The sequence below is a fragment of the Poecilia reticulata genome, linkage group LG10 (assembly GCF_000633615.1).
Source record: "Poecilia reticulata strain Guanapo linkage group LG10, Guppy_female_1.0+MT, whole genome shotgun sequence".
Taxonomy (NCBI): Eukaryota; Metazoa; Chordata; class Actinopteri; order Cyprinodontiformes; family Poeciliidae; genus Poecilia; species Poecilia reticulata.
The window spans coordinates 10247728-10267146 of record NC_024340.1 but is presented as its reverse complement, the minus strand read 5'-3'; the positions used below and the strand labels follow the sequence as shown (position 1 = coordinate 10267146).

The 19419-nt window shown below is 39.0% G+C and overlaps 1 protein-coding gene across 1 annotated transcript in view; it reads left to right on the top strand.

The window, feature by feature from the left end:
- The first annotated feature begins 18305 nt into the window (after positions 1-18305).
- LOC103471143 (neuroligin-3-like) overlaps positions 18306-19419 on the top strand; it is a 122656-nt gene continuing 121542 nt past the window's right edge. Inside the window, exon 1 of the mRNA XM_017307011.1 lies at positions 18306-19011. Within this exon, the coding sequence (XP_017162500.1) occupies positions 18540-19011 (472 nt within the window). The 5' untranslated portion in view covers positions 18306-18539. The remainder of the gene's footprint in view (positions 19012-19419) is intronic.

The following is a 19419-nucleotide window of genomic DNA, read 5'->3' as shown; positions in this document are numbered from 1 at the left end:
CTTCCTACTGTGCGCCCCAGCCAGTCTCCCTTGTATCTGTGCTTCTCTGGCGCAGAAGGAATATTTTCTAAAGTGTTACAGTTTAGGGCATGGCATGGATGTCAGCAGTGAAATGAATAAATAATATGCCCTCAGGTCTCATTTTGAAGAAGCAGAATCTTATCTGAAATGACTTTTCAGTCTGGGTAAACCTATAGCATCCAGATGGGAGAGAGGGACTCTCCTCCCTCCAGTCTGTTCGAAAAGCGATGGTTAAGGAGTTGAGATGTACAGATCAGAACGGTGATGGCTGGTCCCTGATCTGTTTCCTATTTATTTCTTTTTATGTTGTCGTAAAGGTTTGACTCGACTCGGACTGTCGAAGAGGTTTCGATAACTTTCGGTCCCTCGTGACTCTCCATGTGGTTCAAAGTTCTKTCAGGGGGAGAATGGCTTCACCATCGGAGAAGCCGGTGGAGTGAYGGGAATTTCGTTGTAAGAATCACAGAATAGTGGAGATCATACTCTTCTCTAAAGTTTCTTGCTGCATGTTGCTAATCAGTTGGCCTAAAGATACCTACTGCATATTTCTTCGCCTCAAGAAAGATACATTTGTGTTTTTGAGCACAATTCTGGTCGCATTAAAGTGGTCATTACTTGGCCTGCGTTTGGCAATAAATTGAAAATAATGTMTCTTAAGGCACAACCAGCTACTTTCAGCTTACAGAACACTATGGTAAATGCGAAACATTTTGTGTAAGAAGTAACCTGCCCTTCTAAATTTACTAGATGTTTGTTCAGTATTTGTTGCTTAAGTTTATGTATAAAATCTAAATAACCAAAAATGTGTTGAAGATAACACAGATGTAGATCTARCAAGCCTCCTGAGGGATTTGAAAAATTATTATATTCATACTGATAGGCACAGGTCAGGGTCAAATAAAGCCGAAACTTGTCCAATTTGATTTATTGGTGAATTTCTGAGGAGTTGTTGTTGGACTCGCAATAATATTAGGAGGGAAAGTTGGAAAGAAGGACATGGGAAATGATTGGGAAATGCTGCTGCAAATGTTGGGAAGTGCAGATGTGCAGTCTAAACTATGAGAGCCTGTCTTCAGTGTTTGCTCTAGGCTTCTTTGATGCAAAGCAGGCACAGAATAGGAGAAGAGATTTGATGGTGCTGTGCAGTGTGTGCGTGCGTGTGTGTGTTGTGTGCCGCTTTCGCGTAAGCACAGACAACTTGAGGCCACATTTGCCCGCAGCACTTGGACGTGGCCTACTTCTAAGTGTGCAGTCATTAATGTGCTCTGCTTTAAGTACACAAATGGGATTTTAATTCATACCCAGAATTTTGTATGCAGACCATCTGTTTGGTGTCTTTTCGTTCATTAAATGCAGAACTGTGTTGAATATACAAATATGATGTGCATAAAAAATTGCACTGATTTCAGGAAGCTTTATCGTTCCAAAAGAGAGGTAATGTGGAACAATGTTTGGTACCATTTGTGTCTTCTTGCGGGTGTTGTGCTTGAATGATGTCTTGTAGGAGACACCTTAAGTGCAATGTCTAGGGCTCAGGCGTCAGCAGTAATATCGGGTCAACCTCTCCTCTCCTCTGTGTGCAATGGCATGGCAATGGGGTATTAAAGCATTAGAACGCATAAATTACAGCCGTATTGGTTAGGTCATTGTCAGGGAACTTAGATTGGCTTCTGTTATCTCTGTGGCATCAGTGAAAAGATTAAAAAGAAAACAAAAATTAAAGGTTGTAAAAATGTAAATTGACGCTACATTTAGACCAATTTAAAAGAATAACTCTAGTGTATTTGGAGACATTTAACAGTTTTCAGCTGCCATCCTTTTCGATCTGGAGGCCGCCGCGCTATCGCMGATCAAGGTATGGCTCAGTATCGCAGTAAATGGATAAGTGCACTTTTCAAAGACGGGTGTGGAGGTGGGTGATGGGGGGCAACCAGCACAATAAGAAGGGATGCATTACCTAATAGATCTGGCAGAAATACAGAGCTCAGGGTGGTCTGATAAAGCTGGGTTACAGTACTTTAATCAATCACGAAGAACACAAGCCAATTTAGGAAGAAGGCTGACATTCAGGATAGGCTTTCAGACAGGATTAGAAATAGTGAATGGAAAGTAAACATATCTGCCGGGCCGAGCTGAAAGGACTTTTGTCGGCGGATGGTGTTTCCTCCTCTGTGTGTGATACTGATGCATGTCTCTGGCTCACACCTCACCGCTAGCCAAACCTGCCCACCTTTCTGTGTTTGAAAGGTAACATTATGTCTTACCAGCTTATCTCCTTGGATTTTTTTTTTTTTTTCCCACTAAATGCAAATGCGTGCTTGTACAAAAAGACAGCAGTGTCTGCCTCGGTTGTTTACTCTCCCTCCAGGAAAGGGCACTGTCATTTAAAATTTTCCTCTGGACCTCCTCCTCATCTTGGATTCTCGAGACTAACTAACGACATCCAGAATGTCAACGTGARCAACGTGAGAAAACAAGATGCAGGCAGAGAGGACGTGGCGTTTCTGAACCCARAACRGTTCTCATCTAAAACTAAACCAGTCTTTGGTAAAACAATTGGGTAAAACAATGATATTTGACYTGGATAAAAATTKATAAAGCTTTTGAAACMATCAATTTTGGTGTTTTCCCAAAYTGAGTTTGAAAGACTCTCTGCTCAGCATTGARTGAACCAGGCCTGCTCAGTCTTTAAATTGTTTCAATATTTTTTACTTGAGATAATCACCTTCAATAAAAACAATATTAGTTGTTAGCACTGTTTCTTGTTTCTGCATCTCTACAGTATTAAACATATYCAGAGCTGACTGCCAAGCCTAAAGCAATAACCCCGATAACAGTAGTTTACAATAGTGACTAAGACACAGCTAGTATTTTGCTAAACAAACCTTTGCACAATGCAGTAATTTATAATTTCACCTCTAATGTAATAGAAGCCAATTTCTTACATTTAAAATAGAAAAGCAACAATTATTACAGCAACTGTAAGAGTAATATTCATATTTTATGTCTATATACGTGCGTCACAGTTACAGCCAATGGTATTTGACCTGCTTGCAGGTATAAAAATATACTTCAGTTACTTTAAGTTAGTTTGTTCATGTTTAGTAAGATTGTTTGTTTATATTATTATTATTGACAATTGTTTTATTCAAACATTACATTACACAGTATATGGCAGTTTTCAGTAATACATGCAAATGTGTATGTATATATATATATATATATATATATGAATTAGAAGTAATTCATATTTAATTTTATGTGGTACACACTTTCACAGTAATAATTTTGTCAATAACATTGTCTTTCTCACGTCTTTTATAAAAAAAAAAAAAACACGAAGCCGTAAAACACCAGCTTTTAAGATTATTGGACGGGACGTTTACTCTTTATAGAGTTTGAAAACAAGCTAATTTTAGCTTGATCTGCTGTCGACTGCATGACAAACTCTCAGCTTGCCACCTTTCATTTTGGATCTGTTTAGGACTGAGGGCAGGCGCTGCTTTCAGTTTTTATTTTTAAGAAAGTTGACTTGAAAGCGTTTTTTTACGGGAAGTGTCATTTGTAATCGCCTGCTTTCAGCTAGCTGACCAACAGTGGGCTCACTGAGAGAGAGAGAGAGAGAGAGAGAGAGAGAAAGAGAGAGAGAGAGAGAGAGAGATTATTCTTCCCTAACAAATATTTTTGTGATTTTTAATCACAAATTTGCGACACTCTGAAATCAAAAACCCATAGTACATATAGTTTCCCTCTTGGAAAGTTTAAGACTTTATTCTTCAAAGCTCATTTGTTGGCTCACAACACTCAAACGTCGTCCTTGCTTCTAACTCCAAGGACGTAACCTTTGAACGATCAATAGACAAAGCAGTCATTATTGTGATAAGGCCATTGTTGAACGATGGTTATTGCTATCACTCAGTAATCCTCCTATCTCCTGTAAATCCACCCACCTCTGAAGGAATCTAACATGGGATGAATTATTTTTGCATGTCCAAACAGAGATAATATGTTATTGGTCTGAGGTGACAGCTTATAGGATTTCTATCAACAGTTACCTGAATTTAATTTAAAGTCCTCGGGATTCACCTTCTAAGTATCAGACATCTTTATTTGACCTTTGCTAGATCCAAAATCTACCCTCAGAAAACCAGCATCTTCTTCTGAAATGTCAAAGATTATATTTTAAACAGTCCTTCTGCATAATAAAGTGCGATCCAATCCTTKCCCACCCCTTATTATTGGCTGACGGAGGCCGTGCAGCTCAGTGTGCATGCGTTTGGTCTTTGTTTACGCTGGAGATGAAGGTCAGCCCCTCATTAGTGCTGCAGCATCTTTTTTGATGTTGTGATATACATAGTAATCAAGTGCGGCTCACATTGGTAGTTACTGTTGACCTTTAGTTAAAAGCACATCAAAGTCTGGTTCTTTCAAAACTTAATTATCCAATAAAACTACTGGCTTCATGTACAGTGGACAGACCTCATTTAATCGTCTTTCATTAGGCTACAGTAACCCTGCATGTACCCCGTGTGAGCAGCAGAGCACACGTCGTCATGTTCACGRGGCCATTATGCTTTTATGAACACTGCTCAAMCATGCACATTTTTACGTTTTCGCAAAGTAGATTCCCCCGGATTTTGCTGTCTGACGTGCACTGGCTTCCRGTTTAGTATTTAGAAATTCTGCTTGCCGCRCAGCGGTGCACATTGGCACCTCTAACTTTTCTGYAACTACCGGGGATTTGCATGTCAATAACATAATTTTACTACTCCGGTCCTGGCGTTTGTGAAAGTTGTGCAAGAAAGCCAAGGAATCAAGATCTGTGAACAGAAACCTTAGATGGATTTACCTGTACGTTGCTGCATTTATAAATATCAATTTTTTCCTCAAACATCATCCAAGCTTAACTGATCATAAATCACAATCAAGGATTCAGACGTATGATTTAGCACTGTTTAAAAAAAGTACAAGTAATATTTTAGTGGATCTCTCAAGGGAGAAGTTGATGGCATTGCCAAAAGTCCTGTGTGTAACATAGTTGCAACCATGCTGCATAATGACTCGCTGCAATACATTCAGATCTGAGCCGTTCATTTAATTTATGTTCCTTCAGCAAGTCCAGATCTTAAAAGCATATTTTACCTGAATGAGGAATATCTCGCAGCTTGCACATTACTGCTGGAAACGTTGAGGCGCGTTATTAGCTCATTAAATCCACAGGCAGCATCTGGGTCACATCTCTGCTTTGTGTGAGTAAGATTAGGTGAGGCTTTTCATACTGAATGATGAAGCTGAAGTTTCAGATTTAACAAAAAGCACCATCCTCCTTGCTTTAAATTAGTATCTTATTTACTTTATTAGGCCACTGACAGACTCATCTCATCTGTATGCGTGCACCTTTGAGCACCTACACAATTCTTTTAGCACTTAACTAGCTTTTACAGACCTTTTAAAGGTCTAGCGTAGAGTGGCATTTATTATTATTATTTTTCCAAAGAACAAATATGCACGAAAGAAAAATAAAAGTGGTTTTGAGTCCAATAAAAAGTTGCGTTTATCGATTAAAAATGTTTATTTTTGGTGAGTTAATGAATAGAAAAAGATGAGTGACAAATTAGCATCAGTCAAGAAAAACTGACTGATTTAAATCTGGCCAATTGATTTTCTTACATCTGTTCCTGGCTAATCCTTGTTTTTTGATGGCTCTGGCTATTTCTGATTTCTTAACCTGTATTACAACTCCTGCACATTTTTGTTAATATAAACCTAAAAACAATGGGGGTCACATCTTGTGAAACAGTATAAAAAATGTTTTATAAAAGTGCCATTTCATTACTTGACCTAAAAATCACTAACCAGAGGCAACAAAGGGATTGATAGTCCATTTTGATACCTGGAAGGTAATTTATCACATTTATATGTATTTATTTCTTTTCTATTTGGTGGCAAATTTAGTTTTTAAATTTTAAGTTTTGTTTTATAAAGTTAATTGAAATGCAGTTGAATGACAGTGTTGATTATTATTTATCAATGCTGTTTTTTTATTTATTTATTTTTTTTACTTTTTGCACAGCTAAACGACGACAAGCTTTTCAAAGGGCTGGCGCAGAGAGAGGACCTCGTTTCCGTTTTAGCTTCTTCAGTGGAGATTCGTGTCTGGTTGGGGCAGGAGTTTGTTTTCTGCATCTCTGCCAGGAAACGTCAGCCGGGCTATAGATTCACTTCTCCACTACACTGTAAATTACACGCATTATCCCAATATTACGCTACAATCTTTTTCAAATTGCCTTGACATTAGAACCAGTAGGAAAACAATGTCAATATTGGATGTGTGAGGGGAGTTTATAATGTAATACCAGACAGATTTCAATTAGTTCACAGAAAATCCTCAGTTCAACCCTGTATGTTCTTTAGGTGTTAATACTTGCTTTAGAAAACAAAATGTTTRATTCACTCTGATCAATGTTCAATGCACTGCATATAAGTGATGCATTTGTTAAAGACTGGTAGCTTAGTTGCTCAGTATAGGATTAAATCAGAAAATAACCCAAATGATTCTCTCAAAATCGGTCCAMATGGAGATGGGTTTGACCGACTTGTCTTCACAGCATCATTTAGACAAGACGGGTGGGGGAACAGTTGTTGTTTTACGTTTTCAGATGACGGCTCTCAAGCCCGATTCCCTTTATACAAGCAATGTYGTGCCGTCGCTGTTCGGATTCCTTGCACTTGCCTGAATTTTATTAGAGAAAGATCCCAGAAGACTGAAAAAGATCCATCCTCCTTTCCACTGTAAGCCAGAAATTGATGTTTGTGCTGCGATGTTATACGTGCTGTCCTCATAGCCGAGCAGATGAGAAGAGCAGCTTGAAATATCACCTGAATTTTCTTTGCTATGCTTGCGTGGATCCTCCTCACTAAATCTAATAAAAAAAAATCGCCTCACTACAGATGTGGAAACATTAGACAAACAATCAGAAGACATAACAGTTGGATGAATCATAGCATACATGAATAAAATATGTGTGATGCAGGTTATATATAACGATGCAATTACCCAGATTCGCTCAATCTCAGGCGTGTTGTTGATCTATGATAAATCAGACTACATGCTCTGTTTTATAAAAAACACACACACACATTTTAGCTCCAGAAGTCACATCTATGATATCTATTATTTTCTTTTTTTTTTGCAAATGCAGTGGAACTGCTAAATTCAAATGTAATTTATTTGAACAAACAGTTTAGATGTTGTAATAGTTTGATTTTAATCACATTTCCCCCATAAAAATGAATGAATAGTAAAAGTAAACAAATACCAACCAAATTGATTTAAAAAACGGAGTTGAATTGAAAGCCTTTCTAACCACCAGTCAAAAGATGCTCAATACTCAAGTATTTTTTTCTTTCGCACAGTAGAATCAATAACACTTCATAGTGAAGTTGCTAAAAGAATTTTACGGTAAAATGGTGATTAAAAAAAWAAATAAATAAAGACAGTGAAATTTCTTCCGGGACACCCATCTGTTTGGAAAGACAACAACTTCCATTATGGTTTTAACTGGGCCCGTCACCAGCACAACCACCATTAATTTCAGAATTGCAGGCATACCATCCCAAACGACTTGGAAATGAGGAAATCTCATCACTGCCTTTCTGGGTTTGCAGTTATGAAGTCGGTTTATTGAAGCTGTAATGTTAGAAAATGTCCCCTAATATTGTAATTGTGAAGAGATACACTCATTGAGACAACTTTGTTTGGACAAGGTTGAGCATAGATGCATTTGACTTTTTTTTTTCCAGCAAATTCAAAAATACCTTATTTTTCAGCCTGTTCATTTTTCTCTATTGCCTTTTTGTTTATTACATCACTGCATTTGCTGTGGAACTGGTAAACAAGGTCATGACTAATCAGTTTTGTGAATCCACCATTTGTTTTCCTCGCAGTGATTTTGTTGTCCATCCTCAGTTATGTCGAAGTTGCAAGCAGACAAGTCAAAATGTTCGGTTCTAGCTTCTATTAATGCACACGATTCCTTACATCATGCCCCGGCATCAGAGCCTCTTTGAGGTGTCTGGTTAAATGTTATTTTTCTCAGTAATGTACAAGTGGTGAAAGTCTGTTTACACGGAGCTTCAGCAGCCTCCGCCAGTACCAATCGGGATTTTTCCGAAATACTTTATCTGATTGAGGGTCAGTTTCTTCTCTATGTGCAGGTAAAGAGATTCAGCAAAATGGAAAGATGCTAACAGTGCAAAAATGACAATAGGTGTTATTTTAGACGTAAATGTTGTGTGTTAATGTAGTCCTGACTATTGGTTTGATAGCATTGTGCCATCTGGTTCTGTTAGCACTGTGTGCTAACGTTTAGCTGCCTCCTCCAGGAAATAACTGTACTCCATGTTTTGTATATAATTATTTGACTTTGTTTTTGTCTTTTTTGTCTTGGAGAACACATACAGACTTTCAGTGACGTTCTTCATGCGCCCATTAGCTAAGTCTTTATTTATATTGAGGATATGTGTACCTCATTTAAGTTGTGGTAGCATTAATATTTTAATAGGCATCCAACATGCATGGACACCGTAGTTGAGCTGCACTGAATATTGTAGATAGTTGTTGTGAACGGAGCTGCTTGTTTTGTTAGTTAATACTTCTTCAGTGATTTAATCGTTGAAAAATTGTACAATCATTACTATATGGTGAACAACATTTTAGGGTAACCATTCGTTTACTGTCCGAGTCATTTCCAGCACCTCGTCCGAAGGTTTCATCACCTCCTGCTCTTTGGTTAGCGTTTCGGCTTCTGTTGATCAACCTGGTTATGCGTGGCTTGTTATATTTGCGCTGCATCACAAAGATAGCCACAGACTGCATTTGTAACTTTGGAAGCTTTTAATATCACCAAGCTATATGTACATCTTAATTATATTTATGTTGTCATTCAAATAATTTATATTTGTAATAGCATGGTGGAGTACTCTTGATGATAAACTAATTTGAATTTTTTTTTTCTTTAATCAGTTTTTAGCTGTAAGCTCAGCACTCATTTTCAGTTTAATTAAGTTGATTAGCATCATGTGTTGCTTTCCACGTCATATTGCTATTTACAGTTGGTTTCATACTCGGTGTGCACACATTTAAAAGAGAAGCCATATATAGATGTGAGAATGGGTCACTGGCTCCGTTTGCAGCTTTAAGGCTTCGAGATGAAATCTGTCCTTATCATTTTAAGCAACCAAGAGAAAACAGCTGGTTTAAACAATGTCAGCAGTTAAGGGAGAGGCCGTTATTTATTGGCTTTGTGACCAGATAATTCATCTCAACACGTGCTCACCTGCAAATCTGTCTTTATTTGGGCTGCCCAACTCCCTTCTGTGAGTTTTCTTGTCCATTTGGTCAGGAGTCACATTCATGGCATCCTTCATCCAGCGGTCAAGGACTGAGATGGAGATGACTTATCAGCATGCAAAGCAGCAGCACAGTCAATGCTCACCAAATCCGATATGATTGTACAAAAAATACATCAGAAACGGTCCAGCGATTCGCCGTCAGATGCTGCTACTTCTTTGTCCTTGAATTTTATGCCAAATCTCTTAAGTAATAATGACTGTACAGGCCCTGTGTCTGATGAAAAAAGCAAATGAAAGGACAAGGAGGCCCTCATTTTTCACTGTTGTAGCAGCACTCATTCCCAGCAGGAGCCTTTATGAGGCTGCAGTTTGGTTTGACATTTTTGTGAATGTTGGTTCTGAAACATGCCAATCACCTTGATTTAATGTGGCACGCTGTTGTTCATCAAGCTCAGGAGCTTATATAAAAGAGAGAGCCTTCAAGTGCGGTATGTGTGTGCATTTATCACCGACGTCGCTGTATTCAAGTCTATGTTTAAAGTACACTTTTTTTTGAGCAATCAGTTTAGGAAAATGCTTACCACATTTCTGAGTCACATGCAGATTGCAATTTTTGTCACAAGCTACACTTCTTTCAAAATGGAAGCTGCGCCCCGATGTGGATTGATGTCTTTGGAGAGCAGAACTGAGCATGATGACATCAGATTGGATTGTTGGCTTTTCCTTTTGACGTTTTGATTGTTTTGCCCCCCATATTTGCTTCACAAAAATGTGAAAATATTTTAGCAATAATTTTGAAAAAGCAAAAAATCTGTTTGTTTGTTTTTCCATTTTAGCCAGACTAAAGGTTTGACAAATTATAAGCCATCTTGTGTATTTATTCAGTATAGAAGATGTCAGTCCTTTTAGTGACATTATTACCAAGTATTGGCAAAAAGATGCCTGGGTTCACTGTAATGTTTCCTATAAAAAGGAATAATAGCATGTATGTCTTTATTCATTAAGCAAGCATTTAAACTTAGTATAGCATAGAGGGATATTAACAAATAATCAATTTACAATTAATTGTCAATCAATGGTTAGCGAGATAAAAAATTATTTCACCTAAACAGACCTGCCCTCAGTGTCCATTAGAGGGCGCTGCTGGTCTTGCTTAAGCAAAGCCAGTTGTAAGAGAAGTAATCATGGCGAGGCAACCCAGAACAGGAAAATGATACGGTCCGGTGTGGGAAACAAAATGTACTTTATTTGTTATTGAAATATAAATACTCAACAGGTGCCTAAAATGTGGTCCATGCAGCCGTGTTGTATTTCAAAGCAGAATCAACTTCTAAAACAAAAACTACTGATGTGCTACAATGGCGAGGATGTGGTAACAGGAAAGCAGAAAAAATATAACGTGATTGTAAAAGCAATGGTGAGTGCTTTTATGAGTTGATGCATCTCACAGAGCCAAGTTTTGACATGAACAACCATAACCATCCGCTTAGACGGGCGACAACAAGCAAAGTAGCTGAACTGAGAGTCTATCTCACCACTGACAGACTGAATGTTAGACCTAAATGTTATCTTGTCTTTAAATTATAGTTTTACAACTCTGTTCATGGGGAATTAAGTACTTCACATACTTTATTCATTTTTTTTTATTCATCAACTTGATAGGTTTCTGTTTTGTTATATTTTATAAATATATGTAACTTTAATCTGTGAGATAACAAAGTTGATAGAAAAAAAATTAAGAAAATGGCCACTTATCAGTTAATTTAAAAATCATTCAACTTTAAATTAATTCATTAATCAATAACTTGTATCCGCAATAGACAAATATTTTTCTGTTTTAATTTATGAATGTGGAACATTTGCATCTCGTGGTGTGTTTTACACTGTCCTGCATTAGCATTGCAGGCATAACAAATGAAGAAACTAGATAACTACATATGCCAGGGCATTTCTGCTTCACACAAAGGATCTCTGGGGATGGTACCCTAATTGCATGACTGACTTTATTAAATCAGGGTTACCCTGGCATCAAAGTAGACAAGTTTCATATTGAAATATCATCCTTTGTTTATATGGCCTTCAGCCTTCTGGATTATGTATTTTAATGTGTGCATGAGGTGAGAATGAGCAGCCAATTTCTTTTAAAACATTAGTGTACCCAGATAAAGTAGCAACAACCTGCATCTTGGAGTCGAAGTAAATACATTAGTGGTATAATGTGTTTGCTGCCCTTTTTGCTTTTTACTAAATACCTAAAATGCTGCCACACAAATAACATAAAGTGGTTTAAGTGAAGTGCTGTCAGGCTGGGGAACCAGTCTTTATTAGTAATTTCTCCCAACACAAGAGGTGTTTCCTTTCTTACTTCAAAATAAGAGTCTTAAGCAAAGACACAATAAGATCTATTTTAAAGCATAAAGATTGTACTTTTGTTGCCATTGCAGGCTGRTGGCAACTGGTTAGCATGTCGCAAAACAGACAAAAAGGAAACACTGTGGCACATTAAAATCACATAATTCCTGCACCCCTAGTGACAAACTAATGTAAAGATTTTCTTTTTCAGGGTGTCCGTCATACTTTCTGTCTGTAATTGCATATTCTGCCCAGCTAACAATGTAACAGCAACTGATTCCATTGTAATCAGTGATTACACCTTTTCAGGTCAGGATAGCTTGCTTCGTTTGAAGTTCGATGTTGCGGAGCACTAATGCGGCTTTGCGAATGTCTTTGTTCCAGAGTAGTTACTATAATAACAGTGTGGAGAGTCAGATGCTCCATCTACTCAGAAACCCTTATTTGTTCCTTTTTTTTTATCAGAGTCCATTCAGCCTCTCTCTAAGGGATGTCGAGGCGTAGGAGTACATTTGGCAGTGTGCTCAGACTTTTTATTGCAATGCACAGTTCTCCCTGCTGTAGGAGAATAAAGACTCGACGCAACAGTATGTGTGCAAAGAAGAATGAACTCTGTGCATTTTCCTCTGCATATGGGATCAGTTAGGGGACATCGGAAAGTGTTGTGCCGGTGGGGCCATTTTGAATAATGATGAATAGGAATTGGACTAGCAGAATTCAACATGTCCCATTAATCAGGTACTGAAGAATTGGGGAGGAGGGTCTTTAATGGCATGTACTTGTTGGAGTGCCATCTTGCATTAAGGGCTAATAACCTGATTTAGAGTCAGCACAGCGCCCGCCTCTGCTACCCTCTCCCAGCCAGCTCCCTCCCCGGCCCCCGCCCTCCTACTTCCATCACCCCAGTTGTATTTATTATGGGCTGCAAGGCCACGGTGATGAGACGATCAATACATCTGGGATGATGAGGGAGAGCTCATGCAGTCTCTCCCTTTCACTGTTTCGTCCCTTGGCAGTGCTTCAGCAGGTAGGGAGATCAAAGCGGAGAGGACCTCTGAGATGCTGCTTGTGAAGAGACTGATGAAGTCCTCTGTGCCGCACGTCCTCCAAGCGCACGCACACACACACACACTTCATCACAATGTCCTGCGTCCTTGCTCTGTCCTGATTAGAAAGTTTGACCCGATGTGGTTTGTGTGAGTCAAATTAGTGTTATCACGCATATGCTGCTGATGTGTGGAAATCCAAACATGGAAAAATGCCTCATGCGAAATTGGAACGGACCATGAAATGCATGCGTATATGTATGCTTATGGATTTTTAGCAGTAYGCTTTTGAAGGCCTTGGGTTGATATGCGGTATTTGCTGCTTAGGGGGATCAATATGGGGTGCTTTTACCAGCTGAATCCATAACGGATAACGTGTGACTGATCTTAATTCAAATTGAAGCGGAGCAAATGTCACTATAAACTGTTTACTCTTTCTTACTGGGTTCCTTGCAAGTTAACTAGAGAGGAGAGAATAAGAGYCACAGACTAAGGCTGGATGCTGGATTGAATTCAACCCCTTGATCTCAGCATGTTGTTTCTAAGTTAGAAAGGCTCTTTAGGAAGCTGGATGCTTTAAGGCAGAAGAATAAGGATTGTACCTGCTGACAGAATAAAGCAACATTCTGGGATAATAATTGTAATGCCACCAAACATGGAAATTGCAAAAGGTAACATTCTCAAATTTAATACATACTTTATCGCCACAAATTTGAAAAAACAAATTTTTCACATACAATTTGGCATACATTCTGCACAACTAAAACGCAAACAAGTCTTTTAAAAGGAGATAAGCAATACAATAATTGTGCACAGCCTTACAATAACACTTAGCTGAAGTAACTTGAAGTAACAGCATTTAATTTTCTTTGGTAGGAGTCTTATTAGCATCCCACATCTGGGCTTGATATATTTCCCAACTAAGCTTTGCAAAAATTTCCCATGTCAGATTTCCTGTCAGATATAATCCTAACCATTCCAAAACAATGTCCTTTCATAAAGTCTTTCTTATGTGGAGTTTGATACCATGAGAGATGCTGTAAAATACCGTCATGTTTGTAGCAGATCCCTGTTTTGAGTCAAAGCTGGTGGGTGTTTGGAATTGTTCATAGTTTTATCCATTTTGATATTAATCTTAGATACAGAAGAGTAACCACAGACCACGACGATGACATCGCCAGGTTTCCCAGCATCTGTCTTCGGGCAATGCTCAGTTCAAAACATRCATGTTGAAGCTACCTCTAGATATATGCCGCGCACAGCATTGATGCCATCAGCTTTTTGGTAGCTGACTTAACTTCTTTCCACCTTATATATTTTACAAGCCATAACAAGTGGAGCATCATAATGAAAGCCCCGATGATTCTCTTATGAAGGTATATCTTTTGGCATTCAAACAACAATTCTGAGAACCACAATGCCAGACAAGACATGTAAGAAAGAACAACAACAACAAAAAAAGATATATATGGTGATATGAGCTGAAAGTTGAAGTTGAATGGAAAGCTGCTTCAGTGTTGATTAAGCGTTTGCACACTTGGCCAAAAGACCATAAACTCAACAACCACTTCTGCGTGTAGTTGATGTATTTGGATGAAATAGATTTGGCATTTTGGTTTGTTCTTCCAAGCATAAAACAAGTTATATACACATAAAAATTACTCTCTGCTGGTGTCTTCTCCCCAATTGATGACCGTTTACCTTCCAAATGAAGACATATAATGTCACATAGTGTGTGTTTATGAGATAACTGGTAATATATCAGCTCTTAAAGGAGCTCACTGTTTTGTATGAACCGTTTTTAAGAGGAATTGGGTGAGGTTTGGGGGTACAGAAAACCCTCTGCCAACAAGATGCACTCTAATATTTCTCTTGCTAGTTTACTGCATGTACGTGAGAAATATGAATACAAACAGCTTTATTAGTTTTAGAGGATTGTTTCCTCAGGCAATCTCAGCTTCGAGATTTAAAGAAGCTGCCTGAAGTTGGGAAACTATCATCACTGTGGTTGAAATACAATGTTAATATTTCTTACTTCTTTAAATACATGAAATGGACGGATATTCAGAAGACAATAAGTAAAAAAAAAATAAAAAATACCACCCCTATATTGGATTGAGAAAAGAAACAAATAAAAGTTCCACTAGCTTGAAGTTTGTTCTTCATTACTAATATTTTTAAAATGTAACTAATATATTTAATTATTTTAGCTGCGTTTCTAAAAGCTTGGAGAGCAGTGTGTTTACCACTGCGTTGCATCACCTCTTCTTTTTGACAAATGTGAAACGGAGAGACGACGTCCTATAGATTCATTACAAAAACATTTTTGCAGTCTTCGTGCATACAGAAATTTTTTACGCTCCACACACTTCAGAGGCTTTTTATCTACATTTTCCTTTCATATAGAGTCTTAACACTTTCCGTCGATAAAAAGTCGGGGCTGTTGGCTGATATTCACACTGTTTTGATCGTACTTTTTTAATTGTTGCATAATCTGCTTTGATAGCGTATTTTTAAAATAAGCAGTGGGATTCTGTGACAGGGAATGTAATCTAGATGAYGGGGATCAAACCAGCTTAACATAAAAGGTTCAGGAAAATCGGCACAAACCGTAGAAGGTAGACCACAGAAATCTGTTCTGGATGCCCCCAAACAATGTTTTTTCTTTTTTTTTTATGCTTTTCAACGTTTTCACATATGACGGTTTTAAGAATTAGGTCTACTTGTACTCTAAGAAAAGCATCTTTCTCAGCATTACAGTCTTTAGCAAATAGAGAACGATTTGCTAATCCAAACTGACTGCAGGAATGGTTCAGTTTTCAATCTGTCAGCCAACGAGAAAGAAAGGTTACACGTGTATTCACACGGTGTAAATATCTGGTTTTAACAGCATAAATACAGATGTACTATAAGATTGTTTTTTTTCTAAACATTTCTATTTCTATATAGACCGTTTTTTTTGTTTTTTTTTACAATAACAATCTTTAACACCAGAGGGACAAAATGGCCACACATGGTGGATAATGATTCGCTAAGGAGCAATTTCAATTTCACTTGGAGTGCTTTGAAAGACTTGTTTTCTTTTTTACCTAAATGCATTGTTTTGATTTGAATTGGCAGGTATGAACAATTTAGTTGCAAAATACATCGAGTCACAGTTAGTATCCCAGTAACAGTGTGTGTCAAATTGCAATCGCAAAGGAGCGGATTTAAATAATATATGTGTGCAAGTTAGACGCACTCAACCTGCCCTTCATTACGGAGGATCTAAAGCTCGTGCAAAGCGGTGCGAAACTGAGAAAAAAGGAAACGAAATAGGAAAATGTGGGTTAATCATATTCAATTTTGTCATTGCCATTTAAGCCATGCTATCACAGTTAAATATTTCCCAGATATTGTGCAACTCTGGTATAAAATTATTTAAGAAATATGAATCTTTACTGTTTATGATGGTAATATTTATTGATGGACTGTTGCATATGTTTGTTATGTGTTATTTTGCTTCTTTTTTTCAAAGATCTTTTCATATTGAACTGTGTCCCCTAAAAGTGCTGGGATTCTGCGTTATTTCATATTTAAGTATTGTACAGACACATAAGCAGGAATTAAATGTTTCCGTTGCTTTAGTGCATAATCCTTTGAACACAAGGATACGACAGTAAAGTCTACAAGTTTTTTTTTGGCTCTGCGACAGGAATCCCACTGAGCCGGGGAGGCACTTTGTCAGTATGACTTCTCTAGCATTTTGAAGGCTTTGTCAGCCCTTTGCCCCCAGCAATTCATGCCTTGTAGTCCCCAGATTGGATATGGATGGCTTTTCATGTATTATAACATAGCAGGTGCTGGTTTTGTCGGCTTCTCTGAGCCATATTGTCCACGACAAATATTCCATTTGCAGAGGTATCGGAGCAGGTGGAACCATCTACAGCACGAACAAAATATATGTATGTATTGTAAATAAAATGAGGGCTCTTTTATCTAAAGCTGAGAGAGTGTATGCCACCAGTAGGTAATCTGGCAACGCGCGGCTGCAGCGATAACAGCACCTTCAGGGACGTCAGGATTGCTTTTCTCTCACTGGTTGCGTGCCCTGCAACGGCTGTTGATACATTATAAATCATTTACACAGTCATTTTGGAATGCAATATCCCCTTCTAAATGCTGGCTTTTCTTCTCTGTGGTTATTAGAGTGAACTCGGCAGTAGGCATGCAAGTCTGAGGGGGACCCTAAGCCACAGAAATTGAAAATTGATCAGCAAGTGTGGGAATCTGTTAGTCCTGGCACCACAGCTTGCACCACGGGACGGTTGATTAGCATTTACAGTACAACGCGTTCACCAAAGGTAGCCTTGCTGCCTGCAGCTAGATGCCCCATCCTGCGTTCTTCCCATAGTGTGATCACCTGTAAGAGCAAACCAGAGGGATAAAATGTCATTTCCATTATCCTCTTTTCTACAAAAAATTAAAAGGAAAATGAAGAAATTATATTCTCCGTGTCATTAAACAGGACATTAAACTTTTACTATGTTATTAGTCTTCAGTGATTGGTTCACACTTCAGGATTTACTGCCCCTGTTAGAGGGGCAGTATTATATAAAACCAACTCTTTTGAGCTTTACAACATATTATGAAGTTATTTCCTCAACAAAAACATTCAATGTTACTTTGAATCTTGCCTGTGTGTTTCAGAAATCCGTTTATCTCCAACTATTCAGCTGGTAACCGAGTACGGCCTTGAGGACTAAGCTCCTCCTCAGACCTGCAGTTTCCAAGCTTGTGTATCACAGAGCAGCCGTYCGCGCTACTSTCCCGGTCAGGTCCTGCAGACTAGCCAGCAGCCATTAGCAAGCACCTGGTGGAACTGTGGATCTGCTGAGCTCATTATAGGAGCTACKTCTCAGTGAAACACTGGCAAAAACATTTTTGAAGGGTCAATAKAAGAGCGCTGTTGTGACGACTTCCTGAATGCASAGTTTCAGACAGAGCAGGAGTTTTTAAAGGCCCAATTCAAGGCGTTGATGACTCAAATTTCTTTTGACCCCTATTTAGTAAAAAAGGGTAATGCATGCTAAAACTTCTCAGATTTGTATTTTTTYTCTCTTTTGTTTAATTAAAAAYCATGCATAATTGCCATTATACTTATATGTTCTTCRTTTTGTGAATGTATCGCATAAAACTCCAATGAAATGCATTGACGTTTGTCGTGGTGAGGTGACAGATGATRGAAAAGTTCAAAGGGTATAACTATGCACAGCAATATAATTGGCTTTGTTTAAARTGAAGAGTAATTACCTGCTGACAGTTAATGCCTTTCCCCATACCAGTTGTCTTATTAGCGTCCTCAGGCCTCAGCCTGGCAGGTTGCACCACACTTAATTATATTATGGATTGATGATAGCACTAAGAGCCATGCCATGTTTGTGTGAACTGTTTAATATCATGACAGAAAAGGACTCCCAGAGTCAATAATAATGACTGGCTAAAAATGGTAGGTTGTCAGGGAACTTGCACTAATTTTCCTGTCCTCTTCCCTTTGCAGCGCCGGCTGGAAGATCTGACGAGCGCACTGCGAGGCGAGTGAGTGAGGACCTGCATATCTGCGGCTGTTTCTCATCATTTCTAAGCTGGTGGGCTTCTATATCACAGCTGATGACTGTCCCTCCGGAGGCTGGATTACAGGGGTTAGCGGCAAGCCTGAGTGTCTGGTGAAGGGCGTGCCCCGGCTTGTATGTTGGTCACCTACGCTCGCTCTTGCTCACAGGGATCATGTGGCTTTGTCCGAGGAGAAATCGTTTCCCCTTGCAGAACTGGCGCGGTGTCCACAGTTGCACCAATTTCAGCGTGTCCTTGTGGGTTTTAAGCTTCTGCTGGTGCTTCGCGGCCCTGCGAGGTCAGAACTACCACCCCACTGTGAACACGCAGTACGGGAAGCTCCGCGGGGTGAGGGTGCCCCTACCGAGTGAGATCCTGGGGCCCGTCGACCAATACCTGGGGGTCCCCTACGCGGCTCCGCCCGTGGGAGAGAAGCGCTTCATGCCCCCAGAGCCGCCTTCTTCCTGGTCGGGGATCAAAAACGCCACCCACTTCGCCCCCGTCTGTCCCCAGAATATTCACAATGCAGTGCCAGAGATCATGATGCCAATATGGTTCACCTTTAACCTGGATATAGTTACCACATACATACAGGATCAGCACGAAGACTGTCTTTACCTAAACATCTATGTTCCAACGGAGGATGGTGAGTGTGTCGAGTATGAAATCCAAACTGTCCTCCTCTTTTCTTCTGTCTCTGCTTCCCACTCCTTCTGTCCTATCTCAGAAACTCTGTGTCACCTTTTTGTTCCTTTCTAGCAGAGCATGACCTGTTGTCTGGCGCATGCTGTGTACGTGTTCATTAGCTCAGCCTTCCATCTTGATTAGATCTTCCACTTAGTCTTTTCATCAACTCTCCCCTTCCATGCCAATGTTAGAAGTTCCTCTTTTGACAACTAAATGACTCCTCAATGTGACTAAACATGAAAGAAAAGCAAATTTAATCCAAGAGACGGATTGGAAATACTCGATGCACCTTTTTTTTGCCCTCACTGTCTTGACTTGTTCTGGGGATATGACCTATATAGTAGCCTGCCTCATAAGTGAATGATCT